At 55.7% G+C, this 27,988-nt stretch overlaps 3 protein-coding genes across 5 annotated transcripts; all 3 read left to right on the forward strand.

Annotated features, from left to right (window-relative positions):
- Window positions 1-934: 934 nt before the first annotated feature.
- FHAD1 (forkhead associated phosphopeptide binding domain 1) lies at window positions 935-19,651 on the forward strand. Of its 3 annotated transcripts, none has more exons than XM_058039507.1 (28): window positions 935-1,030; window positions 1,311-1,517; window positions 3,512-3,782; window positions 4,775-4,866; window positions 5,131-5,358; window positions 6,552-6,675; window positions 7,032-7,162; window positions 7,886-7,951; window positions 8,372-8,455; window positions 8,865-8,972; window positions 9,355-9,438; window positions 10,170-10,322; window positions 10,655-10,850; window positions 11,169-11,239; window positions 11,541-11,678; window positions 12,501-12,608; window positions 12,800-12,889; window positions 13,067-13,292; window positions 13,781-13,862; window positions 14,248-14,363; window positions 14,993-15,152; window positions 15,480-15,588; window positions 16,771-16,906; window positions 17,175-17,302; window positions 17,630-17,725; window positions 18,319-18,539; window positions 18,945-19,110; window positions 19,387-19,651. In XM_058039507.1, the coding sequence occupies exons 1-28, from the start codon at window positions 935-937 to the stop codon at window positions 19,495-19,497; spliced, it is 3,798 nt and encodes a 1,265-aa protein (XP_057895490.1). In that variant the 3' UTR covers window positions 19,498-19,651. The 3 variants fall into 3 exon arrangements, with proteins under 3 accessions (XP_057895490.1, XP_057895491.1, XP_057895492.1); XM_058039508.1 differs by having other exon boundaries at window positions 5,134-5,358; XM_058039509.1 differs by lacking the exon at window positions 8,372-8,455.
- Window positions 19,652-21,081: 1,430 nt separating this feature from the next.
- Window positions 21,082-25,684, forward strand: EFHD2 (EF-hand domain family member D2). The gene is made up of 4 exons (XM_058039510.1): window positions 21,082-21,278; window positions 24,133-24,280; window positions 24,412-24,546; window positions 24,685-25,684. Exons 1-4 carry the CDS (start codon window positions 21,082-21,084, stop codon window positions 24,817-24,819), a joined length of 615 nt encoding a protein of 204 aa, XP_057895493.1. The 3' UTR covers window positions 24,820-25,684.
- A 680-nt stretch (window positions 25,685-26,364) lies between these two features.
- Window positions 26,365-27,977, forward strand: LOC131092465 (chymotrypsin-C-like). Its single transcript, XM_058039144.1, has 8 exons — window positions 26,365-26,404; window positions 26,495-26,610; window positions 26,699-26,796; window positions 26,883-27,008; window positions 27,125-27,261; window positions 27,345-27,490; window positions 27,658-27,810; window positions 27,906-27,977. Exons 1-8 carry the CDS (start codon window positions 26,365-26,367, stop codon window positions 27,921-27,923), a joined length of 834 nt encoding a protein of 277 aa, XP_057895127.1. The 3' UTR covers window positions 27,924-27,977.
- The last annotated feature ends 11 nt before the right edge of the window (window positions 27,978-27,988 follow it).

A 27,988-nucleotide genomic window follows, 5' to 3' on the forward strand; every position in this document is an offset into this window, starting at 1 on the left:
AAACTGACAGATTGTACTATATCAAAAGCAGTAATTACAAGTTGTACTATATCAGGATTTTTGTGATCAATAATACCTTGCAAAAGTTGATACATAAATGAGAAAGCCAATAACTATATTTGTTATTTATATCAGTCATTTGAGAGTAAAATTTGACATCAGTTTCAACACAGATTAATACAAGAGCACAGAGTGACAGGACAAAAGGGAATGGCTTTAAACAGGTAGAAGTTTTCAGGGAAGCTCTGATTTGCCAAATGTGCCACTTCTACCTCAAAAAGGAGCACAATGAAATGTTGCAGGACTGGTGGGGGCAAACTGGGGGGAATTGGTGAGAAGTGGGTTTTTTTCCTTTCTGCTCTGTTGAAAAAGGGAGCGTGGCAGCCTGGGACCAAGGAATGTTGATGGCAAAGTGCTGAAGGGTGACAGCATCCACCTGACAGCAATGTTTATCCCCTTCCCTCAGGCTGCAAGACCTGTTTCTGTGTGTGTGTTAGCATGACATGAAATAAAAGATGAGTAAAATGAGGGCAAAAGGTCCTAGCAGGTGGCCGGGCCCCTGTGGGGTTTGGGATACACATTCCCACGTGTGTCCCCAGCTGATGGGATCAGTGGCCACGCCGGCGCAGAGCTGTGTTGTGCTGCCGGGACAGTTGCTTGGAAAAAGAAGGAAAAAAAAAAAAAAAAAACCCTAAACAAATCGAAGAGGAAAAACTCACCCAGGCAGGCAGCAGCCGGCTCCGGCGTGGCCGAGGTTTCCAAGGCTACTGCAGCACACTGCCAGCTGGGACACGGCCGCTTTTGGAGTCATTTTGTACAATTTTTACTGTCTGAGCTGGCGGAGCGACTCGTGGCTCAGGTTGTGTGTTGGGGGGGAAATTGCTGAGTGAGGATTTATTTGTTTGGTGCAAGCCTTTGCAAGGGGGGTTGGGCCATGCGAGCTTTCCTAAAGAGCTCTGAGGGGCGTTTCCAGCTGAAATCCTACACCACGACCATCGGGAGCCACAGAGGGGCCGACATCGTCCTGCAGGTAGGGCTGAGGCAGCTGAGCATCCTAAAATGGGAAGGGAAGGGAAGGGAAGGGAAGGGAAGGGAAGGGAAGGGAAGGGAAGGGAAGGGAAGGGAAGGGAAGGGAAGGGAAGGGAAGGGAAGGGAAGGGAAGGGAAGGGAAGGTGATGGAGCCCTCCATGCAAAGTGTGGAGGTACCAGTTTGTGCTGGAATTGATGGCCAGAAAAGGGGCTTGGCAAAGCAGGGATGAACCTGGAGCCACCTCCAGCAGCACTCCCTGTCTGTCCCTTGCCTGTCCCAGTCTGCAGGGGTAGCAGAGCGCCATGCAGCCCTGGAATTCTCCGCCTCAGACAACAGCTTCATCCTTCAGGACTTCAACTCCCCCCACGGCACCTTTGTCAACAGCTGCCAGGTGCAGAACGCGGCTGTCAGGGTGAGGCCGGGGGACATCCTGAGCTTCGGCACCGCCGGAGCCTCCTTCAAGCTGGTGCTGGATGCGGCTGCCCAGGTAGGGCTGGGGGTGCCCGGGGAAGGGTGGGTGCTATGGCCCATGGAAGGATGCCCATGGGCAAGGGTGGGTGGGGATGTCCAGGGAAAGGTGCCTGGGGAAATTGGTTGGGTAGGTGCTGCTGTCCAGGGAAGGCTTCAGAAGCAGGAACTCACTCCCAGCTCATCTGGAGATCCTGAGGAAAGGTGCCAAAGGTGAGTGTCAGGAAAATCCACAAACGCCAGAGAGTTTTGTCCAAAAAGGAGACAGAGGAGTCCTTCACCTTTATTCAGGTAAATAATTCTCCCAATTTATCTCCCAGATAAATTATTCTCCCAGTAAAGGGAGAGAGTCCCCTGGGGTTTTCTCTCTCTCAGGGTTTCGGAGGGCACAGCCTCCTCTTATCCTCACTCCTGGCCACATGGTGCCTGTTCCCTTTTCCCCCTGGCCGAGCTCCTTGGAAGGTACAGCCTTCCCGAGCCACCTACCACATATTTCCCCCTTGAACCTACTGTTTTAGCCCAAAGTTCAGGAGTTCAGGCTTGTGCAGACCCTTGCCTATCTCAGGAGCCAAGCTATCTGGGCTCTACAACAAACCTGCTGCCCAAAGTCAGTAGAGAGACATTAAGACCCATTTCAAAGACATCAACACCCATACCTTGACCCATCAAATTATTTGTAAAGACAGTATCTCACATCTTTCCTATCACGGGGGAGGAGGAAATGAAAAGCTGGAGCTCCCTCTGCTGAAGAAACTCAGGCAGTTCGGTAGGAAATGGAAAAGCGCGGGACAGAGATGCATTAGCAAAGACCTGGAAAATGTCCTTTCCCTCTGTTTGCATTTTATGTTTCCTCCCAAGCCACTTAACAAGCTGGGTTTCAAATAAAGCATAGAGCAACTGATAATCCTCAGTAATATTTTTATTATTTTGGCTCTTGGAGAATCCAAGATGCTGCCTAGGTAAAGCTAGATTGTGCTGGAGCAGTGAGCAGTTGGATTCCCAAGGACAGGTGAGGGGCTCAATTCCCAAGGACAGGTGAGGGGCTCAGTTCCCAAGGACAGGTGAGGGGCTCGATTCCCAAGGGCAGGTGAGCACAGGACCGGATCTGCACAGCCTTGCAGAGCCTGTCCATGGGGTGCCTTTTCCTCACTCTGGGATCCTCCTTTGGAGGGGCAGCTTTGGAGCCTGACCCTGCTGCCTGCAGGGAGGGAACCCCCTCGCTGTGAAGTGTCTGACGAGGGAAGGGATCTCTGCTCTGAGTCTGAGAGGAGGTGCTGTGCACCTGATGGGAATCATGTCCTGCCATGCCCACACAGGGACCCTGTCAGGTTTTTGTGCCATCTCGCTGGGAGCCAGCGCTGTGGGCAGCAGCAGGAGCAAAGCAGCAGGGCTGGGATGTGCCCTGGGAGAACGGAAGGTGCTTGGAGGTGCAGGGAGCCTGCACTGGGGTCTGGGGCTCTGTTAACAGCCGGGGGTTGAAAGACCCACACCCAGGTCTGACCCCCTGGCAGATGTTTAATGCAGCCCTTGTCACTGAGACCTTAGTGGTGGCTTGTCCCCACTGCCCTGGAAAGCTCTGCTCTTTAGGAGAGCAGCACACAGTGTCCTAATTCCCAGTCTGACAGGCCCAGCTGATAGGAAAGCAGGAACACAATGAGAGGCTTTGGTTTGCCTGGGAGAATGGGAGAAACAAATGGGATAGGACCATGTGTGAGCCAGGAGAGCTGTGAAAGGAGTGCTCCTGGATTGTGCAAATGATGTGCAGAATTAGGGCAGTCAGATGCAGAGGGAAAAGCTCAAAGAGCAGAAAACCCCAATAATTTCCTTCTGTTTCAGCAAAGCATCTGGATGCCCTGATTAAAATCTGATCCTTGCATAATGGAAATGGGAAAAAACTAAAATTGTGCTTCTGCTTAGATCTGTGCCTGGGTTTTCCATGACACAGTGCATGTGAATCCAGGGCTAAAATACTTCCTAAAATCTTGCAGATAACTTGGTGCTTTCCCACCGTAGGTGTCCTGTTCCCCCTTGAAACGTCACGTGGGGTGGAGTGGGCAGCTCCAGGCTGTTGCAGAGCCCAAACTCCAGACTCCTGCATCTCCTGTGTGCCTGCCCTCGCTGCAGGGGCAGCTTCCCCCTGACTCTCTGAGCAGAGGGGCCCCCAGAGCCCCTGGCCACGTGCCCCATCTGGTGCTGCCAAGGCGACCTGCGAGTGCCCGGGACAGGAGCGCAGCCAGTGCCACCTCTGTGGACACCTCCAGCAGGACCTCTGCCCTGAGGCCAGGTACTCCATGGTGCCAAAAACAGCCATTTCTGTCCTGGTGTCCTCACAGAGCCACTTGATTGCTTGGAGCAGAGCAGTGACAAGCGTTGAGCAACTGGGTGCGAGTCATTGTCCCCTGGAGCTGATCAAAATCCATGTGTGGTGCTGGGTGGCATTTGGGTCAGGGAAGAAATGAGCTGTGCCATCGCAAGGGGAACACTGTTGCCCTTGCAGAGAGACATTTCCTCTTCCTTTTTCCTGGTGTGGGACCCAGAAGGGCCATGACTGACTTTATCTGCACTACCAACCCTTGTGCCTGTTTCTGACTCCTGTGTAAAGTGAGTTTTTTTCCACCCTTGAAGTGGCTGTCTCAAGTGAAAGCACTTGAAAATAGGTCTGTATCCAGTGCACCTCTGGAAATAAAGTATGTGATAGAGCAGGGCAGAGGTGAGGGTTTGGGCTGGAGAAGGTGACATTTGCCATGGATGTTGTGGCCTGGTGCACAGTGCTGGCTTTTCCTGCTGTGGGCTTGGGATTTTTGAGCTGTCATAAGCAACACAAAGTGAGCAGTGAGGCAGCACCATGCACCTCAGTGTGGGCAAAAGCAGGGACAAACACAGCCGGGGTAGCACAAACTCCTTTTTTTGAGAACAACCCAAAGGATCTCCATGGCAGTGAGCAGTGCTGATCCCATGAGGAAAGACAAAAAAGCAGTGCTTTCTGGGGGGCTGGCCAGTGCTGAAAAATAAGGGCAGCCTCTCTCTGCTGTGTCTCTGCTGCTTTTAGGCTGTTTTGGTTCCCAGAGGTGAATTAACCCTCTCTTCTGTGCAGACTGTTTGCAGTATAAGTTTTTTGCAGTCGGTTTTTTTTTCTCTGCTGGTTGTGAGGTGAGCTCATGCCCTGAATAGTGGCCACTGCCTCGGAGTAGTTTTGGGACAAGGGAAAAGGGTGCTGCAGGGAGCATTTTTTCTGCCTGCAGCCACCTCTCATGCTGATGATTTGCTCTCTTCCAGTCTCAGCCAGCTTCTCAGGTGATGGTGCAAGCAGTGTGGGGAGAGCCCCTTCCCTGGGGCCTCACAAGGTGGATCTCCTCCTGCAGGGGAAGGTAATGCTGGGGAGGGAGCAGAGAGGGAGGACCCTGTCCTGGTCCTTGGAGGAGCAAGTGAATCCTGCCCAATGTCTGTGTCCCACCAGGAGTACTAGCAGGGTGTGGGGGGCTGCCACCAGAGTGGGTGGATGGGGACAGGGGGTGGCTGGAGGATGTGCCAAGCCAGGGACAGAGGGTCCCTTGCTGATGGTTGGTACCCCTGGGCAGGGGGTCTGGAGCTTCTGTGGCTGCAGAGTGACCAGTGGAACCTGGATCTGCCAGCAGGGTGAGAAGCTGCTGGAGAAGGAAGTGGGCCACCTTTTTGGTTTGGAAACAGAGTTAAAGGGGAAGGATGTGGTGATGAGAGACCTACAGGAGGAGATCGCAGCCATGGCAAAGAAACTGGCCCAGGCAGCCGTGAGGAACGAGGCTGAGCTGACCCAGAAGCTGCTCACCTTCAACCAAGAGCTGGGAGCCCAAACAGAGGAGATCAAAGCCCTGAGGGAACAGGTACTGGAGGCACCAAGCAGGGAAAACACCTCTCAGGTACAGGTGTGTTTGTGGGCTAACAGCCGTGTTTGAGCAGGAGAGGTTTGTGGGTCTGAAATCAAGGGAAATGAGGGGGAGAGCCTTCCTTCCTTCCTTCCTTCCTTCCTTCCTTCCTTCCTTCCTTCCTTCCTTCCTTCCTTCCTTCCTTCCTTCCTTCCTTCCTTCCTTCCTTCCTTCCTTCCTTCCTTCCTTCCTTCCTTCCGCCACTTCCTTCCTTCCGCCACTTCCGCCACTTCCGCCACTTCCGCCACTTCCGCCACTTCCTTCCTTCCTTCCGCCACTTCCTTCCTTCCGCCACTTCCTTCCTTCCTTCCGCCACTTCCTTCCGCCACTTCCTTCCGCCACTTCCTTCCTTCCTTCCGCCACTTCCTTCCTTCCGCCACTTCCTTCCGCCACTTCCTTCCGCCACTTCCTTCCTTCCGCCACTTCCTTCCTTCCTTCCGCCACTTCCTTCCTTCCACCACTTCCTTCCTTCCTTCCTTCCTTCCGCCACTTCCGCCACTTCCTTCCGCCACTTCCTTCCGCCACTTCCTTCCTTCCTTCCTTCCTTCCTTCCTTCCTTCCTTCCTTCCTTCCTTCCTTCCTTCCTTCCTTCCTTCCTTCCGCCACTTCCGCCACTTCCGCCACTTCCGCCACTTCCGCCACTTCCTTCCTTCCTTCCTTCCTTCCTTCCTTCCACCACTTCCTTCCTTCCTTCCTTCCTTCCTTCCTTCCTTCCTTCCTTCCTTCCTTCCTTCCTTCCTTCCTTCCTTCCTTCCTTCCTTCCTTCCTTCCTTCCTTCCTTCCTTCCTTCCTTCCTTCCTTCCTTCCTTCCTTCCGCCACTTCCTTCCTTCCTTCCGCCACTTCCTTCCTTCCTTCCTTCCTTCCTTCCTTCCTTCCTTCCTTCCTTCCTTCCTTCCTTCCTTCCTTCCTTCCTTCCGCCACTTCCTTCCTTCCTTCCTCCCTCCCTCCCTCCCTCCCTCCCTCCCTCCCTCCCTCGGCATTAGCATTTCAGCAGGAGCAGCCAGAGCACATTTAAGATGGTATTTGAAGATGCTAAAGAGCAGTCCAACCAAACCACAAGTGCCAGCTGACCCTCTCTGAAGAGGTAGCAGTCAGTGAACGTTCTGGTGAGGAGCACAGGTAAAAACACAGGTAAATCTGTGTTTTGCAGATCAGTGACCTGCAGAAAGGCTCAAACCAAGTTTTTAGCTATTCCCTCCACGAGAGAGACCTGGAGATCGGGAGGCTGCGGAGGGAAAATGAGAAGTTGAAGAAGGACCAGGCTTTGACTGCAGGTGTTGTATCCCTGGAGCTTTGAGTCAGGGCATGAAGCAGATTGGGACTGGCTCTGGATAAGGAGCAAGCATTGGCCAAAGTGTACAGGCAACAAATTATTCCTAGTGCCTTGTGGGAAGGGACCCTAAAGAGCACCTCATTCCACCCCTGCCATGGGCAGGGACACCTTCCACCACCCCAGGCTGCTCCAAGCCCTGTCCAACCTGGCCTTAGGCACTGTCAGAGATGGGGCAGCCACAGCTGCTCTGGGCACCCTGTGCCAGAACCTCCTCACCCTCACATGGAAGATTTTCCTCCCAATATCCCATCTAAATGTCACACCTGGGTGACCTCTGACCAGAGTTGTTTTCCTCAGGTCTGGTGAGCAACATGCAAAGAGAACTCCTGCAAAAGGAGCAGAAAATCCAGCAGCTCCAGCAAGAGACTGAAAAACTGAGTAAGGAAAACCGAGAGAAGGACAAGCAGCTGGCCGTGGTTTCAGCCAAGGTTGGTAGCACTAATTAGGGGCTCAGTAATTTATGACCCCCTGCTTGACATGGGGATAAGGTGGGAAAGCAGGTGAGAAGGGTGGTGCTTCTCTCTGGTGAGGATGGTAGCAGTTGTATCACTGGGTGATGGTCCATGACCATGTCTGGGTGTGGCAGGATGCCCATGGATCAGGGTCTCCTTCCCCAGCTGGATCTCCCTCCTTGCTCTGCATCAGGTACTGTGTGCCCTGGGCTTCTGTGAGCACAGCAGCTGTTTGTACACACAAAATATTCCTGCCAAGGTCCTCCCGAGGAGCCATGGCACTGTGCCATGGGGCTCCCTGTGGCCCAGCCTGGATCTGTCCTTAAAGAAGGTGGCTTGTGCAGTAGCAGGTTATTCCTCTGCATGGGCAGCTCCTCCTTGACTGGCAGGGCTGCACTGGGAGCATGATAAGGGCAGAGACTGTGTTGGCTGCAATGTACCTACCACGAGATCACAAGGATTGACTTGTGAATACCAGAATTGCTGAGGTTGGAAATTACCTAAGGATCACTGAGTCCAGCCATTACCCCAGCACCACCAAGGCCACCACTAAACCATGTCCCCAAGTGTCTTCTAAATTCCTGCAGGGATGTCAACTCAACCACTGCCCTGGGCAGCCTGTGCCAGTGTCCCATTCAGAGCAGGAGCAATGGTATCACTGCCCTCATGGTTATTTTCCTTGGTTGCCATTCCTTCTAGTGCTCGAGAATTAAAGAAGAAACAAAGCACGAACTCAGACAGCAAGAACTAATCTCCTGCAGAAATGTGAGTCAAAAGTCACTTTGGGTAAGCAGTGGCTGCAGGAACACATCAGTGAGGGAATAATTAACTGGGCATTGTAAGGGAGCTGTTTGGAACTCAGCTCCCGTCCTGAAAGGCACATAATGGGCATAAGACCTGGGGCAGTCCTGGATCTGCAGCTCTGGTTTACACTGTGAAGGAGAGGGTGGGGAGAGGGGGCTTGGGGTGGGGGGGGTGATCAGAAATCAGATTGACTTCCACTTGTAAGCTGATAGAACCACAGTAAATGCAGGTTAGAAGAGAATTCCAGTAAACAGAGTGAGTTAGATGGGCAGAAAATCTTGCTGATCAGGGGAGGTCATCCAGATGGTAAATATGATGGCATCCAGAGGGGCAGTGCCCAGCTGCCCTGGTGAGACCCCCACCCTCGCTGGGCTCTTACAGCGCATCAAGGAGCTGCAGCGGGACCTGCAGGGGGAGATCCAGAAGCATGAGAGTGTCCAGAAGCAACTGGCTGAGAAAGCCAAGGTACTGCAGGGGACACACTGAATGCAGAGGACACACAGAGGGCAGGTGCCATCGTCCCAGGGGGGTGGGATGGGGACCAGCAATCCCTGGGAAGACAGGCTGGGTGAGCAGGGCATCCAACTGTCCTGAGCTCTACCATGGACCCTGATGGAAGAATTAAAATATATGACAGAGTGTCCTGTGTGGGTGTTGGGTGAGGAAGTCAAGGCTGAACAATGTCCCAGGGATGAAACCCAGACAAAAAGTGCCATGAAGGGTCCGTGCTGCAACCCCACTCCCTGCACCAGGACTGCTGTCTGTCTCCTGGTGTTCCAAAGGCACATTTGGATTTGTCTGATGGGAACAGTGGTTGGAATGCCCATGGCGTGGTTTTGGATGTCACTCTGAGGTGCCAAAGCTCTCGTTGCAGGCAGAGGAGGAGCTGAAGGCAGCGTGGTCCCAGCAGGCGCAGCAGCTGCGGGAGATGGAGCGCAGGGAGCGCCTGCTGCAGTCTGACATGCAGAGAGCTGGGGAGCAGGTAGGGATGGGAACATCACCACTGGGCCGTGGGCAGCACAGGGATACAGCTTCCCATGGGGAAGATGTGCTGTGGAAACAGAAACCCAGAGCCCTGAGCACCAAACCCTGGCACGGGACTTACCTTGTCATTGGGTGAATATAAAAGGCTTATCCAGAATTGGTGTGGGCAGCATAGACAATGTAGCAGTCTATTAGCATACAGAAAAGGAATCTCTGAGCTTAGTTGTGCTGTCTGGGAGCCACACCAACCTTCTTCAGTGCCTGGGTAATGCTGCTGTGGGCAGGGACAGCCCTTTGCAGATAACATCACCATCAGTGATCAGCAGAGTGGCTGTCAATGATTGGTGGTGTTTGTTTCCATGTGTGGGTCCCTGCTGCAGCTGGAGTCCTTCAAGACCCGAGTGATGCAAGCCTGTTCTCCATCAGCAGCTGGCAGCACAGGGAAAGCTGTGACAGAGCAGCAGGTGAGTTTGGGCAGCAGCTCACAGAGACGTTCAGAGCCTGCAGAGCCCGAGTGGCTCACGGCAGCTGCTGCAGAACAGCCGTGGTGCCTGCTCCATGTGCAGCTGGGCTGCAGCACCCAGCCTTCTCCAGAGGAGGATTTGGGCTGTGGCTGTCCCAGGTCAATGGCACTGCTCCACTGTTAGAGCAAACCAGCCCCTGGAAGGTAATAATTGGCACAGACTCCATGAATTCACAGAAGACTGATCAATAATCTTTATTAAGAAACCCATTGCTCTTTTTATATCCTAGTTCCCTGCAGGTAGAATTGATTGGTCTTTAATTAAAACACCATCACCACTGCTAATTAAGAAACTCTCCTTTGGTAACAAATCTCCATAACACATTCCACGTGTTCACAATACCAGGTGCAGCAGGTTAAGATAAGAATTGTTTCTCATTCTTTTCTCTGATCTTCTCCCAGACTTTCCCAGAATGATGCCTGGGAAAGTTGTGTGTTCCTCTCTGTGGCCAGAGCTGCTGCCACACTCCATGACATGAAGGGGACACAGTTCTTTTTGTCTCCTAAAGCTTGACGGGAGTCAGTGGTCTGTGACAGGGACAAGCCCAGGAGTCTGATGTGGCTGCCAGATTGCAGCAAGCCTCAGATGTTGCTCTCTGAGACAATCCCTGGCCCCTCAGCTGGAAAACAGCATGAGCCTTATCCTCCTCTTTCTCCACCCACTTTTTCCAGGTGATAGAGAAGGTCAGGCAGATCTCTGACGAGAACCAACAAAGTCATGAGAGAGAGAAGAGTCTGCAGAAGGAATTAAGCTCCAGGCTTGCAAAGGAGAGGGAGGTGTCTGCAAACATCGAGGTGTTCAAGAATTCCCTGCAGAAGCTCCAGGTCAGCCCTTTAAATACTGAGGACCAAATAGCAGCTGGGAGATAGTGGCACAGGGTGTTTTGCTGGCCTGAGGAAAGGTCAGAGTAAAGATACACCCCTGAAACAAAGCATCATCCCTAAGTGTTCATGTTCCCTGGAGTTTGTCACAGATTCTCCATAAAGCCCATCCTGTTCCACCCCTTGCAATGTGCTGAGACACCTTCCACTGGACAAGGCTGCTCCAAGCCCCATCCAGCCTGGCCTGGGATGTTCAGAAATGTGTCATATGCCAGTCCCTGAAGGCCACTGACAGTGGACACTGCCTTGTTCCCCTCTGGTTCCATTTGTTCCAGGCGTGCCTGAGGAGCCCCTGCAGCAGTGCCAGCCTGCGGGGGGAGCTGGGGCAGCTGGAGCTGGTGTGCCTGGATCCCTCTGTCTCAGCCATCAGGACAGCAGTGCTGGACATGGCACGTGGTCCCCTGTCCTGGCTGGAGGGTGCAGAGCAGCTCCTGGACAGCGTGGGGATGGACCTGCACACCTCTGGCAAAGGTCTGTGTCCCTGGGAATGTGGGATGTCCTGGCAAGGCAGATGTAGAGGAGAAATTCCAGCGTGAGCCACTCCTTGGGGAGAAAAATCACAGAATCATGGAAATTTTAAGGCTGGAAAATATCTCCAAGGCACCAAGTACAACCATTAAGCCAGCACAGTTCCCGAGTGCCACTGCCTCACACTTTTTTGAACGCTTACAAGGATGTGTTCAGGCCCATTCCAAAGCCTGACCATCCTTTTCATGACGAAATTGTCCTGGATATCCCTAATATGGTGTATGAGCACCCCACACAGTGAGGCTCCATTGGCTTTTGCAGGGCTGTTGGCTGCTCTCGGGAGCTTGTTGGAAAAGAGCCAAGAGATGGCACAGAGGAATCAGATGTTGCAGGTACAGAAATATTTATGCACATAAACCAGGTGGATTTTGGACTCTTTCTATGGGTAAATATGATGGCAGTCCCAAGCAAGCCAGTGCAGCACCTGGACTGGGGATGTGCAGTGTCTGAGGTCCCTGAGTGTACAGGAAATGTAAGATAAGGAAGACAGAGCCCACTGTCAGTGTGTCCTTATCCTAATGCAGCAGGATGGAGAGGAGATCTCTTTTGTGAATTTTTTGTGAGTTTTTGTGAGGTTTATTTCTTGCCCTGCTGCTGACACACTTCCTTTAATACCTCCATGTCTCCCTGCAGGAGCAATTAGAGAAGCTCCAGGAGCTGCAGGCAGAGCTGCTGCAGGAGCACACAAAGGAGCTGGAAGCAAAGCATGAGCAAGACTTGCAGATAAAAATCCAGCAAATTGTCCTGGAAAAGGACAAGGAGAGCAAACAGGTACAGTGGCATGGTTGGTGTTTCAGAAGAGGAATGTTATGCAGGAAAAATGGATGTCTATAGGAGTGTTGGATAACAGGACGAGGAACCTCTAACTCCAAACTGAATGCAGTCCCAAGGGACTGGATATCCTCCCATATGGATCCAGGAGGTGTAAACTCACAAAAATATCCATGGTGGAATGGGGAAGCACCTGCAGGTAACATCAGGATGCACAGCCTCCTGTCAGTCACCAGGGGACAGCGGAAAGCAAGGAGCATCGTGATCCACGAGCTTAGGGAAACATTGCACTGCTGCCTCTCAAGCCTTCTCTGCCTCCCTCCCCCTGCTGGGGTCCTGTGGGCTCCTTTTTGGCAGGAAAAGGATATTGCTGTGGAGCAAGGGGCAGCAGTCCCCCTCAGCCCCAGGGAGCCCCAGGCCATTGCACCAGTGGCTCTGGTGTGGGGTGCAGTGTCAGTCAGGGCGTGAATGGGTGTTTTGCCCTGTGTGTGTTGTGATCATGGTGGCCTTGTGGGACAGTTTCCAGTCTGCTTCTGTGCCTGGCACCTTGGGAGTGGTGATTTCCTGGTGTTCAGTTTTCTGAGGATTCAGTCAAGGAGCAGCCAAACAGCTCCTACTCTGTCTCTCAGCTGTGCTTTTCCCCAGGTGCTCTCATCCTCTCCTTCACTGAGTTACCTCGTGTTCTGGCAAGCTTTTCTCCCATCATCTGCCCCTGCTCTGGAGCAATGACCCTCCCTGGAGCAATGATCCTCCCTGCTGCTTTCCTCCTTGGAGCTGAGGTCTTTTTTTCCTGAAGTGAACCTGTGGTCTCTTGATTCACAGATTCTGGAAAGTGCCGTCACTGAGGAGAAGGAAAAGTGCAAGAAATCTGTGGAGGAAGAACAGAGGAAGATCCAAGAGTTGGAAAACCACCTTAGAAGCATGGCTGAGGTGAGCATGGGAGGTGAAGCAGAACAGTTCATTCTTGGAATGAAGAAAAGGGAAAGTGTAGTGTGATGCTCCAGGGGCTCAAATCAGTGGAAGAAGGGGTTTCCCTGCCCTCCTAAATACACAGAGAGCAGCTCTGCACAAAGAAAGGTGGATTCCTGGCTAAGCTAATTACTGCTAATTTCCTCTGGTAGGAAACAGCAAAGAGGGCAGAGGAGCAGGAACTGACAGAGGGAAAGCTGAGAGAAGCTTTGCACGAGCTGAAGAAAATCACTGCACAAGAGGTACTTGCGCCGACCTGTGCAGGTGGAGGATGCAGTGCTGGAGAAGAAGGCTTCCCCCATCCCTGAAATCTTTCCCTTCCTCCATTCTTGTCATCACCATCCAGGAGAGATGCTGCTGATGGTGATCCCAAAAGAAACCCAGTGCTCCCAACCAAGCTTCCACGTCTTGTTTCCCAGGCTGTGTTACAGCAGCAGGTGCTCCAGCAGAGCCAACAGCTCAGGGCTGTGCAGGAGGAAAATGAGCTGCAGAGGCAGAAACTGCAAGAAGAGGTGGCAGGATATAGGGAGCAAAGCAGGCAGCATTCCCTGACCATCCTGGCTTTAGAGGACAGGCTGCTCGAGGCCACTCAGCAGCAGAAGGTGCTGGAGGAGGAAAAGGCAGCGCTTGTGGAAAAGATGGAAGGTAGGTGAGGATTGTATGGGATGTGCCTGTACCAGGAACTGACTGGGTAAACATGAAATGTGTGCGGAGATGGAACAGTGAACAGCTGCTGTAGAAAACATTGGGAAGATGTTGAATGAAGGTTATTTCCCTGCAGGACAAGCTGTGTGAGGCCCTGCAGAAGCCATTTCATTGTCTGGTGGTTTTGGAGAACATTTTTTCATTGTTTGGTGGTTTTGTCAGGGCTTTGCCACTGGAGAAGGGCTCTTTGCCCTCTAAAATTACAGACTGGTATGCTTTGGGCTTCTCCAAGACAGAAGCAACCCCAATCAAGGCTGGATGTCAAGAATTGTCCAGTTGGCCTTGGAACTGGGCTCTCAGGGACATGGTTTCCCAAACAGACAGTCCTCAGAGCTGCCACATGAAGGAAATTATTTGTGTAGCAGAAGCAACAAGCATGTAAGTGTTTCAAAGAAGTAATAGGCCTTTTTTGTGTGTGTGTCCTTTAGGACTTCAGTGTGATGCCCACAGCTCAGCACTGGGAGCTTGGCTGGAGATTTGTCCTGCCATGGAGTCTCATGCTTGTCTGAGGTGAGCAGCAGTTGCTGATGGTGATCAGAGATGCTTAGAGAAGGGCAGGGACCACTTGGGAGAGCCTAAGAAAGTCCAACGCCACCTGTCCCAAGATCTTTTCGGTCTGGGACAGGACTTGAATCCCTTTGCTAGGCTGAAGTGATCCTAAGGGCAAAGAGCATCAAAGTGATGCCAAACAGCACATGACAATCTGCCATCCCCTCTGGATGGCTCCAGGTGACAGCAAGTGGTGTGGCCAATCCCACACCACAGGGTGACCCCTGGGGACCAAAAGGCAGGTAAAAAAATAATTAAATAATAAAATATTAAGCAGGAAGGCATGCATGGTCTCCCTGCAATGAGGTTTCCCGATGGCTGTGAGATCTGCAATGATCTTTCCCAGGAAACTGCGGGAGGAGCTGGCAGTGGTGCAGGGCACACTCCTGGAAAAGAAGGCATTCATCAGCAGGCTCAGCAGGGAGCTGTCAGAAACCAGAGCCAGGATGTCGGACATGAGAGGTGGGTGATGTGCACTGTGTGCCTGCCATCGTCCCCATCCTCCTCCAAGCATGCACAGATCACACGAAATTGATGTCACAACTCTCAGGCAATGCTTTGTCCTGCTGGGGGCAAAGCAGGCAGTCTGTTCCCTTTGGGAAGGTGAATTTCTCCCCATCCTTGGCTAAGTAATAGCAGTGACAATGAGAGAGCAGAGTAATCAGGGGGAGAGCAGGTAGACAAAAGTGAGCTCAAAATCACACTGGTGAACTTCTTGGAGCTGAAGATGTTCTAAGCCAGTGGACTGGGAAAGCCTTGCCTGAAATTCCTCTCTGAGCAGGGCTGTGAACACGAGGAATATGTGGAGTCAAAAACTGCAAGTCAGAAAATGCTGGTGACATGTCCTCCTTCAATCTGAAGGAAAATTGCCGCAGCAAGGAATTGCCCTGGCTGGTACCTCCACAAAGAGACTGGGATTTAGTAAAGCAGGATGTCCTGTTGGCATGGCCCAGGATCTGAGGGCAGCTGCCAAGGGCAGGACTCTGCAGGGATGAGCCCCATTGTTGCTCCCATGAGGGTGCACCAGCTGCAGATCCCCCAGGACTGGGTGGTGAGTCAGCCAGCATCCCACGAGGCTGTTCTGTGCTTAGGGGAGCTGAGTGAAGAGCAGAAGGTGGAGCTGGAGCACAGCCAGAGGCAGCTGAAACACCGGGAGTGGGAAGTCAACCAGCTCCGGGAGAAGCTCTCCGAGATGTCCAACCTTGTGGAGGAGAAGGATCAGGCCCTGAGAGCAGCAGCTGAAGAATTAAGGTACACCCTGACATCACCCAAGGCTTCACAGATGCCACTCTGTATATCCCCAGCAGCTGATGGTGTTTAGGGTTCTCCTCAGAGCAGAAGGCACGTGTGAGAGTATCAGGATGGAGCTCAGCTCTGAATCCATGACACATGAACTGCAATGGGGGTTTAGTGGAGCTCATGCCAGTAGATCTGTTACTCAGGCGCTTGTATCTAAGCAAGTGTTCCCACCCACACCATGGTAGTCATCAGTGGGTGCCCAGGGTGCTGCTCTCCACGAGCTGTTTGGGTCACCTTCATCCATTGTGGGGTCCCACAACTTCTTGTCTCTGCACACAGCCAAGCCCAAAGGTGCTGCCAGGTGCTGAGGGATGCCTCCCAACAAACGCTGGAGAACGCAGAGGATGCTCCAAGGACACCAGTGCAGCTGAGTGAAGCCTCCCAGAGGGTGAGTGCTCATGGAGAGCACCGAGGTGTGGGTTTGCCAAGAGCACTGATGGGATCACGGTGGGAGCCAGGGCTGGAGCTGCCCTGCACTGGCCCGAGGCTGGGATGGCCGGGCACCCTCCCCAAGCCAGGGCTGCCTGTGCTGCCTCTAATCCAGGGAGCCCTCAGCCCCCACCAGGCTGCTGCTGGTTAATGAGCTGATGTTTGCACAGCACTTTGGAACCACCAAGTGTTGTGCGCGCTAATGGCTGCGTTAATTGCCAATTAGAGGGAATAGCAACATGCAAGCATTCCTTCCTTTTCCCAGCTTGCCAGGCTATGGATGCTGGCTGTGCAGGTAGTGCAGAACCAGTTCTAGGGTTGGATGTGCAGAAGTAGGGGCAGCTTGTTGCACAGGACAGGAAGAAATGCTCCTCATTCTCCTGTGCCAAATCCCTGTTTGATTTTCCCGAGGCTGGAAAAGGGAAGAAGTGGCAGGTGGCGGCGGCAGCAGATGGAGGGGCTGTGGGAATTGAACATTCTGTACAGCGAAGGTGGCAGCCAGCAGCGTGCCAGCGGGGCCGGCTGGCTGCGGGGGCACGGTGACTCACTGCCAGCTGAGGAGGAGCGGGAGGCACTGCCCGTCCTGCTCCGCATGCCCTGATGGGGAGGGAGAGCCCAGTGCTGGGGGTGCCACTCGGGAGCGGGATGGGCTGAGATGTGGGGTGACAGCAGCCAGACCGGAGCTGGGGGTCTGCAGCCATCATCAGCCCTGTGGCCCTAGCCCCATCGCAGGGTTTTGGATGTTTGTCATAATGTGGCGATCTGGATGGGGCTGGGAGAGGCAAGTACATGTAGAGAGTGATGTCCAAGTCTGTGTAGGGACAATCTCTGAAGTGCACCAGTGTTTGTGTGTCGATGGCAAATGCTCTCTGGTGGTGCAAAGGACAAGGGGGAAACGCCAATGTGGCTGTTCAGAGCTGTGCACCAACCTCTCCTGGCTCTCCAGAGCATTTGCAGGGTTCATATCCTGACCATAGCAGGAAGGAGGTCTCTGACAAGTTGTCTATACACCCCCAATCCATGGAGATGCTCCCCAGGCTTTGCTCTTGTGCCAAGTGCCCAGTGTCTGGCAGCGGGGCTGTGTTTGCATTGAGCTTGTGCTGTGCCAGCTGCAGACTGGGCAGAAGCTGTCTTCTTTCAGGAGCCACCATCAGCCTTGGCTGAGCTTGGTGCCAAGTGCCGAGGCCTCAGGCACGAGGAAACAATCCAGCGCCAGAAAGAAGGTTTGGCTGAGCTCCGGGACAGAGTGAAGATGCTGGAGAAGAGACAGTGCTCAGGTGAGCAGGGCTCTCCTAGAACTATGGAATGCTTTGGGTTGGAAGAGACTTTAAGGACCATCTTGTTCTGCTCCCTGCCATGGGACACCTGCCACTGTCCCAGGTTTCTCCCAGCCCCATCCAGCCTGGCCCTGGGCACTTCCAGGGATGATGCAGCCACAGCTGCTCTGAGCAACCTGTGCCAGGGCCTGCCCACCCTCACAGGGAGGCTGGGAAAGCTGGGCAGCCTCAAAGTTGTGTGGAGAGTGGAACAATTTGTCACCTCCAGGTGCTGTGAAGAGCAATTCAGAGCCACTGGTGGTCTGGATGGAAGACTTACCAGAGAAAATAGTCCAACAAAGAGGTCTTGAGCTGGAACCTGTTCCTGTGTCGGGAGAAAAGCTGAGGGCTGGCAAGGTAGGGAGGCAGTGTGTGGTTTGTAATGCCTGTGACTTTGTTTGGAAAGTACACTCTGGGAAAGGGAGAAATAGGTTTTCAGAGCTGCTACAAAAGGAGTCAGGGTAGGAGATACAGCTGATGGATGGCAGGCAGTGCTCCTGCAGGGGTGGCAGCTCCATCAGGACCAGCACATTGCCTGGGATGCCATGGGCTGAGCAGGGTGGGAGGCTTGGCACCACAGCAATACTGGAGTGGTTTTCCCATGGGGCAAAAGGGAGGCACAAGGCCCCTTGACCAAAAACCAGGCCCAACATGGGCTCCATGGGTCTTTCCCTGTCTTTGCAGGTTCCTGACCATGTTCCTAATGGGAGCTCATTCAGGATCACCAACAGCGAAGTGAGCTTGGAAATGGCTGAGGCGACAGACTTGGGTGAGAAGATGGTATGTCAGGGATAGATGTGGTAAATGGTGTAGAGTGTGTGTACATGCCCAGAGTGTGTAGAGTTTAGATGTGTTTTGAAAACATTTCAGAGGTATGTCACATCAGGATGCTGCAGGAATTTGAAGATTAACTGTTCTGTGGTCCAGTTAAAGACACCCCTGTCCATGGCAGGGGGGATTGGTTGATGACCTTTAAATTTCCTTTCCAATCTAAACTATTCTATGGCCCAGAGCACATTGTGTGTCTGCCAGGACATCCTGGGACCCCAGAACATGCCACGGTACATCAGAGAGGCTGGGGAGCAGTGGAGGGAGCTGCCAGGGAAGGGGTCCATGGGTAGCACAACTGGTGGGTTGTGCAAGGGGTTCCTTCCCTCCAAAAAATGCAGGGAAACACCCAGCAGGGAAAACTATAATCTTAGGAAAGGAAGCAATCCAATTCCAGTGAGCTGTGCAGGTGTGAATGAGATGCAAACCTACTTTCCTTGGGACACTGTCATGTCCTCAGGAAAGCAGACAGAAAGCAGATGGCTGAGCAGCGTGATGGAATGCAGCAGACCTGGTAAATAATGCATTGCCTCTTCTTCCCACAGTACCTTGATGTAATCGGTGCTCTGGGAAGCCTGGTGGAGATGAAGGAGCTGTCAGGAATGCAGCCTCTGCAGCACCTTCCTCAGGAGAGAAGGGCAGAAGTGGGACTGCAGAGACAGAAGGCCCTGGAGCTGTTGTACAGAAAGATCAGGAACCTCCAGGTTCGCCTGGAAAGGAAAGAAAAAGTGCTGAAAGATTATGAGGGAAGTGTGGAGCAGCTCAGGTATGGAAAGCCAGGGTTCTGAACAAGACCTGCTCCTTGGATGCCAAGTGACAGGGAGCCTGGGGCAAGAAGTGACATGGCACTGCTGAGTCCTGTCTCTGTCTGGGACCAGTCTGTGTCTATGGCCACGGTACAAAAGTCAAATGTCAAGAGGAGTGGGGAAACATCCTCCCCACTCTGCAGTGCTACCTTCTGCAGCCTCACACAGTTGAGCAGTGTCAGAGCCAGGAAAGCCTTGACAGGTTCCCTTGTCCTGGGTGGCTGGAGCAGCAGTGGCAGTGGCAGCAGCTGGGACATAGGGACGGTGTCAGCAGGACCAAGGAAGGCATGGGAGAGCACAACTGAAGGTCAGGGCGTTGATAAGGGCAAAAGACCAACAGAATCCTCCCCTCCTGTTTGGCACAGGCAGAGCCAAGCTTCCCTGCAAAGGTGCCAGGAGGAGATGTCCAACCTGGAAGATGAGGCCCACAGGGAGGCAGAAGAAAAGGCCCTGCTGAGAGAGGCTCTGGAGAGGATGCAGCTCCAGCTGGACCAGGAGAAGAGGCTGCGACAAGCGGCCAAAAGGCACAAGGTGAGAAGGCAGCACCCAACTCCTGCTCTTTGTACAACAGGCGACTCCACCTGTTGGGAACCATCCACAGAGTGGTCAGTCAGACCATCCCAAGAGGCTGGAGGTTCCAGGCCCCCAGTGCTCAGCCGCAGCATCGTGGGCACATCTCTTGATGAGGCTGGAGGAGGTGCTGACACCTGTAGCAATGGGTTTGCACCATGTATGAGAGCGAAGGAGAGGACCAGGTCATGCTGAGCTCTCGAGGTCAACGCTGTGTCTGTTGTCTCTGTTCTGCAGCCTGGAGCCACAAAGACTCTCTGCTCGGGCAAGCTGAAGGCCAAGGGGTGCATGGCAGGTGCTGCCAGATTGGGAAGATCATGGGAGCAGCACCACAGGGACCTTCACTAGGCGGTGGTCTGCAGTAGGAACAGTCATTGCTGTGGACTCTGTCAGGGTGGGGGTGGCACGAGGTGAGGGTGCATTTTGAGGAGCTCCAGTTTGTATCCCGTAGTTCCTGGGCACACTGATGTGACTGTAAAATGTAGGACCTGACTTTCCCACAGTCTGTGTCCCATAGAGTGTGGTGGGTTTTCTGGCAATGGAAAAGGTGGTGAGGATATATCCAGTGTACATGTGTGTGTGTGAATGCAGCCCAGTGACGTGTGAAGTCAGTTGTGGGGGGCATGTCCTGTCCTTGCTGAAGTGGCCTCAAGCACATGAAGCCAACATGGCTTGAAATGTCCCTTGCAATCCTGTGTCCTTCAGTCTCCATCGTGTCACGGGGAAACTGGAACATAAGGCACGATGCAGTACGGAATTCTGGAGTTCCTGGAACTCCCCAGGAATGCTGGACCTGCCACCTGGGAAGGGGGAAGAAGGGGACCTGTGCCAGCCACACCAGTACTGCAGCAGCATGAGGCCGAGCTGGGGAGATGAGAGCGACATGCCGGTGGGGTGGGGTGATGGCACAGGCACTCACTGATTCTGATCCTTAGCAAAGGTGAGAACAGACCCTGGATTTTGTGGGGCAGCAGTGTTTTGGGGAGGGGGTCCCTGCAGGCAATAGGCAGCTCCAGCACATCCTCCCTGCAGCTGCTGTGCCTCAGCACCACTCGGAGCAGTCCCTGTGCCGAGTCCTCTGCAGGCCCCTTCAGCTGAGGATAATTTGGATGTGAGCAAAGCCTCACTGCGGTTTCTTGGTCTTTATTTTTTAATAGGATAAAAAAGGTCTGGAAGCAGAGGGCTGCAGCGGGCTGATACAGGGCTGCATCGTCTCTGGGCATGCAAAGCACTCATGTGTGCTCAGTGGCCTATCCCTAGTGGGGCTCTGGGCATTGGTGTGGCCTGGTTTTCCTGCTCCCTGTGCTGGGGGAAGCTGGATGCTTCCCTGTCTGAATGCCTGGGTTTACTTCGGGACAGAGCATGACCTTGTGCCCTTGAGTAGGTTAAAGGTGCTGCAGTGGGCAATGTCTGCAGGTGTATCTGGAGATGCTGGGCTGCTCCATGAGTCTCTGTGTCCTCTCCATGCCACCCTTGGCAAACTCTGGGTCAGGAATGGATGGAGATGGCAAGAGCATGGGTGTTTGTGAGTGCACAAGACTCCCCATACCCTCCTTCGAGCCTACGGACTCATAGAATCATGGGTAGGTTTGGGTTGAAAGGGACCCTAAAGATGGTCGGGGGGGATCCCACCGGGGTATGGTGATGCCGGGCCCCAAGGATCTTCCCAGGCCGGTCCCGCCGGGGGATTGATGAGCCCTGCGGATGCTGCCGGTGGAGGGGAGGGGGTCTGAAGGGCCGGTGATGGCTGATGGAGGGCGGCGGGGAGGGGACCCCCGGGGCCGGTGCGGAGCCGGGCGGGCGCAGCGGGGCCGGCTGTGCTGGCGGGGGCGGGCAGCCGGAGCCCCCCGGGGCGGGCGCGGAGCCGGGGGGCCGCAGCCCGGCCCCGGGGCGGAGCGGGGCGGAGCGGCGCGGCCATCCGGGCACCGCACCATGGCGGCGGCGGCGGAGGAGCCGGAGGGGCGGCGGGGCCGGGGGCCGCGGCCGGGGCCGGCGCCGGGCAGCCCCGCGGGGCGGGCGGTGGGCGAGGGCTCGCCCGGGGGCGGCGGCCGCCGCGTCTTCAGCCCGGCCGGGGAGTTCCGCGAGTTCTCCCGGCGGCAGCTCCGCGACATGGAACGGCTCTTCCGACAGTGAGTGTGGGGCACAGGGAGAGGGGGCTCCCCGGATGGCAGCGCCGGGGGGGACGGGGGACCCAGGGCATCCCGGTTCCTGCATCCCGGCATCCCGGCTTCTGGCAGGGTGGATGTCCCAGCGCCTCCCGCCCCGTGCTTGCGGGCGGGACCCCCCTATTCCTTTTGAGAGGGACCCCCATGCACCCCAGCCTCTTGCGGGAGGGATCCCCCCGGCTCCTTGTCGGAGACTCCCCCCGCCCCAGCTCTGTGCAGCAGGGATGCCAAGGCACCTCCAATTCCTTGCCGGAGGGATCCCCCTCCTGTCCCTCTCAGGAGGGATGCCAGGGACACCCCTCTCCTCCCAAAACCCCTGCAGGACTGGTGCCGGGGACACCTTCCACAGCTCCTTGCCGGACGCGTTCCTGTGCGCCCCGAAATTCTCGCAGAAGGAGCTCCTGTCCCCCATGGAGGGGTGCACTGGTGCTGAGGCCAGAGAAAGGGGTCTGAAAGAGGGGACCGGGGACCTTCACATTCCTTCTGCCGCATCACCGAGGGATCCCACATCCCTGCAGCTGCAGAGGCCAGGCTGGCGTGTCTTCAGCATCCCTGCCCGCGCTGCGTGCCACCACGCGTGGCGGAGCGTGACTCGGAGCACGAGCTCGGCCCCGGGGAACGGGGGGAGCTGGCAGCGAGCCTCCAGCCCTGGAAATTTCCAGGGGAAGGCAGAAATCGGGGTGACTCCAGCCGTGGTCACGCTGGAATGCGCGGGAGTAGCCAGGGGCGAACGGGACAGCCCGGAGCATCCCCGTGGATCCCGCGCTGGGTGCTTTGTGCAGGAGGCGTGGACACAGCGCGACTCCGGGAAGGCGCGGAGATACAGCACAGGCGATGGCATGGCTGCGACATGCCAGTACCCTCAGCCCGTCTGGCACCGCGGGAGGATCCGCATCCGCGTCCGGGGTGGTCTCACTCGGACCCGAGCGGGGAGCCGGAGGCGGTGACCCCCGTAACACAGGGCTGGGGGCTGCGTGGGCTGCGGGCACACCCTGTCAGCAGCCTGGCGGGGCGCGGAGCCTCCCCGTGCCCTCCTGGGGGGCTCTCAGCGCTGGCAGCACACGGCAGCGAGCCCAGCGCTGCAGCAGGGCAGGAGGGAGCCTGCCTGCGGGGCACAGCGCGCTCGGGGCCCGCGGGGACACAGGGCCGGGGCGATGGTGGCCGTGCCCGTGCTCCGGGCGCAGATGGCGGGGCGGGCGCGGTGGTCGGAGCCGACTGCTCGGTGTGTGCTCTGACAGCTGCGGCGTCTCGCTGCAGCGAAAGGAGCAGCGCCGGGGCTGCGAGCCACTGGGAGGTTCGGGAGCTGGGGCTTTCCCAAGGGAAGGATGCTCTGGAGCAGAGCCCGGCCACGCTGTCCTCGCTGCTGCTGTCCTCGGGATGTGACAATCCGGCTGTAGAGGATAAAGTGAAGCGGGGAAGGGTTTTGGCTGTCCACAGGGGAGATGGTGCCCTTTGGGAGATGCAGGATGCTGGTATCCCCAAAAAATAGAGAAAGGGATTGAGAGAAAGGAAGGGCCCTGCATCTGGGGAGGTGGCATGCGTGGGATGAAGTGGCAAAGTCAGGCCAGCTGACCCACCCCTTGCAGAAAAACTCTCTGTGATGCAGGATGGAGAAGGACTTTGGACAAGGCCATGGAGTGATAGGACAAGGAGGAAAGTCTTCAAAAGTGACAGAGGGCAGGATTATTTTGGATACCAGGAGGACATTCATCCCTATGAGGGTGGTGAGGCCCTGGCTCAGGTTGTCCAGAGAAGCTGTGGCTGCCCTATCCATGGAAGTGTCCAAGGCCCAGTTGAACAGGGCTTGGAACAATCTGGGAAGGTGTCCCGGCCCATGGCAGGGGGTTGGAATGAGGTGGCCTTTAAAGTCTGTTCTAACCCAAACCACTCCATGATTCTATGATCCTGTGCTCCAGGTGGGGTACTAGAGGCAAAAATCATGTGGGATCTGTACCCACAGCGTCACTCTGAGGGTGCTGGCATCAGTAGGCAGGGATGAGCAGGACCAGCCCCATTTTGGGGCCCCTGGCAGATCAGGAGGGTGCTGCTGGAGACACGGACGGAGCCGGCAGCAGCAGAGGAGGTACAGATGAGTCACGGACCTGCAGCATGGGGAGCCGGGGCTCTGCGTGGCTGCTGCAGTGACAAGATACCAAAAAAAAGCCTTGTCACAACGGGTGCAGTGTGTAGCTGCCCACCTACAGCGTGTGGAGCTGTACAAAGCGTGGCTGTGTGCTGGCTCCCCATGGAGATCCTGCTGTGCCACGCCAGCACGCTGCTGGCACAGCCCACGGTGCACAGGCAGTGGGCAGGGAGGGAACAGCAGGGTGGCTGTGGGGAAGCCAGAGGGGACTGTGGCATGGCCACAGGCAGGAGTCTGAGAAGGGGAATTCCTGACAGGTCTGTAGGTAGCATCAGTGAGCAGAGCTCACTGTGACCTGGGGAGCAGTGCCCAGTGAGCTAAGCCCCATGGCTTGTTATCCCATGCTGCAGCCAAGGGGAGCGTGTGCTCAGGCTCCTGGCACAGGGAGTGGGCAGCAGGCTTGGCAGCATCCTGGCAGGTTCTCCTGCCAAGTGCCACATGGAAACAGGCACGATCCTGGATAATGCTCCAGGGGGTTGTTAGCAGTTCAGAGGCAGCTCCCTGTGGTCTGGAGAGCTGCCGGAGACCGTCAGTGCCCAAGTCCTTGCTCAGCCCTCTTTGCTTCCCAGCCAGTGTGAGAGCACACAGGGGTCTGCTGCTGGCGGGTCAGTATGGGGGGCTGTGTGGGCTCTGCCCCCCGTGGTGATGTGTCAGGATTGTGCCACGATCCTGCAGGTACGACGCAGGGAAAGACGGCTTCATTGACCTGATGGAGCTGAAGCTGATGATGGAGAAGCTGGGGGCTCCACAGACACACCTGGGACTGAAGAACATGATCAAGGAGGTGGATGAAGACCTAGACAGCAAGCTCAGTTTTCGAGAGGTGAGGTGTTAGGAGGCTCCACACTGGCCCAGAGATATCCCCAGCCACTGTTCAGGCTGGTGAGAACTTGGGCAGTGGCTGTGGTGGCTTTGAGGTCTTCAGGGAGCCAATGCTGCCATCTCCCCTCACAGTTCCTGCTGATTTTCCGGAAGGCAGCAGCAGGTGAGCTGCAGGAGGACAGCGGGCTGCACGCCCTGGCCCGGCTCTCCGAGATTGATGTCTCCACAGAGGGGGTGAAAGGTGCCAAGAACTTCTTTGAGGCCAAGGTGAGACAGGGCTCAGGAGGTCCCATTGCAAGATGGCAATTCACCAGGGCAGTTTGGTGATGGGTAGGCAGGAGATGGAGATGTTGGGGTGGGCAGGAAAGCTTGGTGGAGATCACAGCTGAACATTTCCATCCACAGGCACAAGCCATCAACGAAGCCAGCAGGTTTGAGGAGGAGATCAAAGCAGAGCAGGAGGAGAAGAAGAAGCAGGCAGAGGAGCTGAAGCAGAGGAAGGCAGCCTTCAAGGAGCTGCAGTCCACCTTCACGCAGTGACAGGGCCAGGCAGGACTGGTCAGCGGTGCCCAGAGTGGCAGCGCTGCCTGTGCCAGGTGCCAGCCATGCCAGGGGTGATGCCCGAGCCGTGCGCCGCCCCGGCTGCCGGCAGGATCCCGGCGCGGGCTCGGCACGGCGCCCACCTTGCTGGCAGAGCCCGGCCAGCCCCGGCTCCCCCCTCCCCTCTTGCTGTGGTGTCTGTAGGTGTTGTTTGTGCCCCCACATCCCCAGCGTGCCCCCCACCCTGAACAGCACCCTGTTCTCTGCCTGCAGCTGCACTGGGGGTTGCTGCTGCTGAGTCCCAGGGGAGCTATGTCCTGAATGTCTGTCCCTGGGACACCTGTGCCCAGACTGTTTTATGTTGTGAGTGCATTGGGAGATTTGCAGGATGGGGCTTGTGCAGGTGGCCGTGGTGGGTGTTTTGGTGGCCATGCTGGCCCAGTGTCTGTTGGTATTCCTATGTCTGACACCAGTGACAAAAGCCATGGCAAGGGCCAGGTTCTGGTGGAGGGGCTCTGTGTTTGTGTGTCTCTGTGTGTGTGTGTGTGTGTGTGATGCTGGGGATGTGTGCCCACCCAGCTGAAATGGAGCCCCTCGGGAGCTGTGTCTCTCTTTATTTTGGTCAAAGACATACAGAAAGGCAGCTGCTGGCTCATGGGGCTGTATTATGGGGGTTTTTTTATGTTGTATTCAGCCTGGCAGGATGAGTGTGGTGGCCACAAGTGGTTGCCATTGGTCACTGAGACTCTCGTGTTTGTGGGTGGCTGTAAAAACCCACATCTGTCCCAGTGTCCCCCGAGTGGCGGTATAGGGGGTGTGTTATGTTTTTTTTAATTTAATCCCAAATAAATATTATATTTCTAAAGTGCTGGTTGCTGGTTGCTGGTTGGGTGGGGGAAGGAATCTGGGGATTGGGGTGTGACTGTGGGCATGCAGTTCCCACTGGAGGTGGTGGCAATGAACAGGAATGAGCCATGGCTCATTGTGCCAATGGTTTGGGAAGCAGCAGGGGCCTGATGCAGGTGTGGGGGTGTGTACTGAAGGCCATCAGCAGCGCTGCTGCTATCTGCGCCCGTCCCACCCTCTGGCACCTGTGGGGTTGTGGCTGTTCTTGACCATATCAAGAGTGAGATAAGGAGACCTTGTGCCTAGGGAGTGGTGGGGTGAGAGGGCAGTATCCTGGGGAAGTGAGTGCTTAGGGGTGGGGGACAGCAGGGCTGCCCAGCCCCTCACTGACAGCACCATGGGTGGGGGGCTGCCCCAGGAGGGAGTGACCCTGTGCCCCAGCAGGGACCCTGCCCCTTCCCAGAGCAGGGCCAGCATGTCCCAGCATGGTGCCAACACATGAGGGGCAGATGTGGCCATTCCCAGGCAGGACCATGAGTGTGATAAGAGCAGGTGATGGGGCTGAGGAGCCCCTGTGCCCTCAGGGTGGGACAGTCCCAATGTGTCAGCAGCCGGCAGGGACACTCCAAGGTCCCCAGCAGTCCAGACACTATAAGAGGGGTGAGCAGCCCCACCACTTGTTCTTTCCTCTGCACAACCATGCTGGGAGCCATCTGTCTCGTCGTGCTGCTGGGCTACGGTAGGTGCAGGGCATGGGGAAGGGTCAGGGCAGGGAGCAGGACCGTGGCACCTTCCCTGGCCCTGGGCACGGGCACAGGCAGCCTCTGATGTCCCTTTGCCGGGTGTCCCACAGCCTACGGATGCGGTCAGCCGGCCGTGCCACCACAGCTGAGCTCCCGCGTGGTGGGCGGTGAAGACGCTGTAGCCCACAGCTGGCCATGGCAGGTGAGGGGCACAGGGACAGGGATGGGGACAGGGATGGGGACAGGGATGGGGACATTCCTGCTCTGACCCTGTGCCTCTGCCCTCACAGATCTCGCTGCAGTACAGTCGCTCTGGATCCTGGAACCACTATTGTGGTGGGAGCCTCATTGCCCCCCGGTGGGTGATGACAGCTGCCCACTGCATCAGGTAGGTGGGTGTTGGGGTGCTGGGGGGCATCTGTGCCATGCAGCTAAGATATCTGTGGGGACTGACACTCCCTCTCTCCCTGGCAGCTCTTCCCTGAACTACCGGGTGGCGCTGGGCAGGCAGGACGTGTCAGAGGCTGACGAGCCTGGTTCTGTGGCCGTGGCTGTGGAGAAGATCATCGTCCATGAGGCTTGGGACGACTACTACGTTCGGTAGGGGTTGGGGTGCATTAGGGCTGGGTCATGGGTGGTGTGGCCATTTTACATTGTTGCCCTGGCCAGGGACCCTGTTCCCATGGCCAGGAACCCTGGTTCATGTCTCCTTGCAGCAACGACATTGCCCTGATCAAGCTGGCAGAGGAGGTGCAGGAGACTGACACCATCCGTATTGCCTGCCTGCCAGCTGCTGACAAGATCCTGCCCAACAACTACCCCTGCTATGTCACCGGCTGGGGAAGCATGAGGAGTAAGTGGGATGTACCTGGGAGAGTCTCCAGAAAGGGGATGCAGGCAGAGGGTGTGAGGTACAAGCTTTGTCTCTCATTGCAGCCAACGGGCCCCTGGCCACCATCCTGCAGCAGGCTCTGCTGCCCGTGGTGGACTATGAGACCTGCTCCCAGTGGGACTGGTGGGGCAGCACTGTTAAGAAGACCATGGTGTGCGCCGGCGGCGATGATGTCAGATCTGCATGCAACGTGAGTGTGGGCACTGCATGTGGTGGGTGCCCCAATGGGGTGGAACCGTGGGCACTGGAAGGAGAGGGAATGGAGCCATGGTGGTGGATGGCCAGGAGGGATGAGGGGAGTGTTGGCAGGGTGCCCAGGAGCAATGGCACAGAGTGTCTCTCTGTCTCTCCGCACAGGGCGATTCTGGGGGCCCCCTGAACTGCCAGCGCGACGATGGGATCTGGGAGGTCGAGGGCATCGCCAGCTTTGTCTCCGCCCGGGGCTGCAACACAAACAAGAAGCCGACAGTCTTCACCCGGGTGTCTGCCTACATCGACTGGATCAACGAGGTGGGTGCCTCTTCCTCTGCTCCCCACCCCCACACAGGGGCTGTTCTTGCCCCACTGAGGGTCTTACCATGCCCCCCCCTGTGTCTTTTTGGCAGAAAATGAGCACAAACTGAGGACGCAGCATTGTGGAGATACCACTGTTGATCAAAATAAAAGCAAAATATGCTGAGCTGGTCTT

The sequence above is a fragment of the Melospiza georgiana genome, chromosome 22 (assembly GCF_028018845.1).
Source record: "Melospiza georgiana isolate bMelGeo1 chromosome 22, bMelGeo1.pri, whole genome shotgun sequence".
Lineage (NCBI taxonomy): Eukaryota > Metazoa > Chordata > Aves > Passeriformes > Passerellidae > Melospiza > Melospiza georgiana.

Bases quoted from the DNA above. Each gene is read 5' to 3' on its own strand.
- EFHD2 (XM_058039510.1), top strand. From the start codon at position 21,082: ATGGCGGCGGCGGCGGAGGAGCCGGAGGGGCGGCGGGGCCGGGGGCCG. The intron at 21,279-24,132 runs GTGAGTGTGGGG...ACGATCCTGCAG, and splicing joins ATGGAACGGCTCTTCCGACA to GTACGACGCAGGGAAAGACG. The intron at 24,547-24,684 runs GTGAGACAGGGC...TTCCATCCACAG, and splicing joins AGAACTTCTTTGAGGCCAAG to GCACAAGCCATCAACGAAGC.
- FHAD1 (XM_058039507.1), top strand. From the start codon at position 935: ATGCGAGCTTTCCTAAAGAGCTCTGAGGGGCGTTTCCAGCTGAAATCC. The intron at 3,783-4,774 runs GTACTCCATGGT...GCTCTCTTCCAG, and splicing joins GACCTCTGCCCTGAGGCCAG to TCTCAGCCAGCTTCTCAGGT. The intron at 4,867-5,130 runs GTAATGCTGGGG...TGGATCTGCCAG, and splicing joins ATCTCCTCCTGCAGGGGAAG to CAGGGTGAGAAGCTGCTGGA.
- LOC131092465 (XM_058039144.1), top strand. From the start codon at position 26,365: ATGCTGGGAGCCATCTGTCTCGTCGTGCTGCTGGGCTACG. The intron at 26,797-26,882 runs GTAGGTGGGTGT...TCTCCCTGGCAG, and splicing joins ACAGCTGCCCACTGCATCAG to CTCTTCCCTGAACTACCGGG. The intron at 27,491-27,657 runs GTGAGTGTGGGC...CTCTCCGCACAG, and splicing joins ATGTCAGATCTGCATGCAAC to GGCGATTCTGGGGGCCCCCT.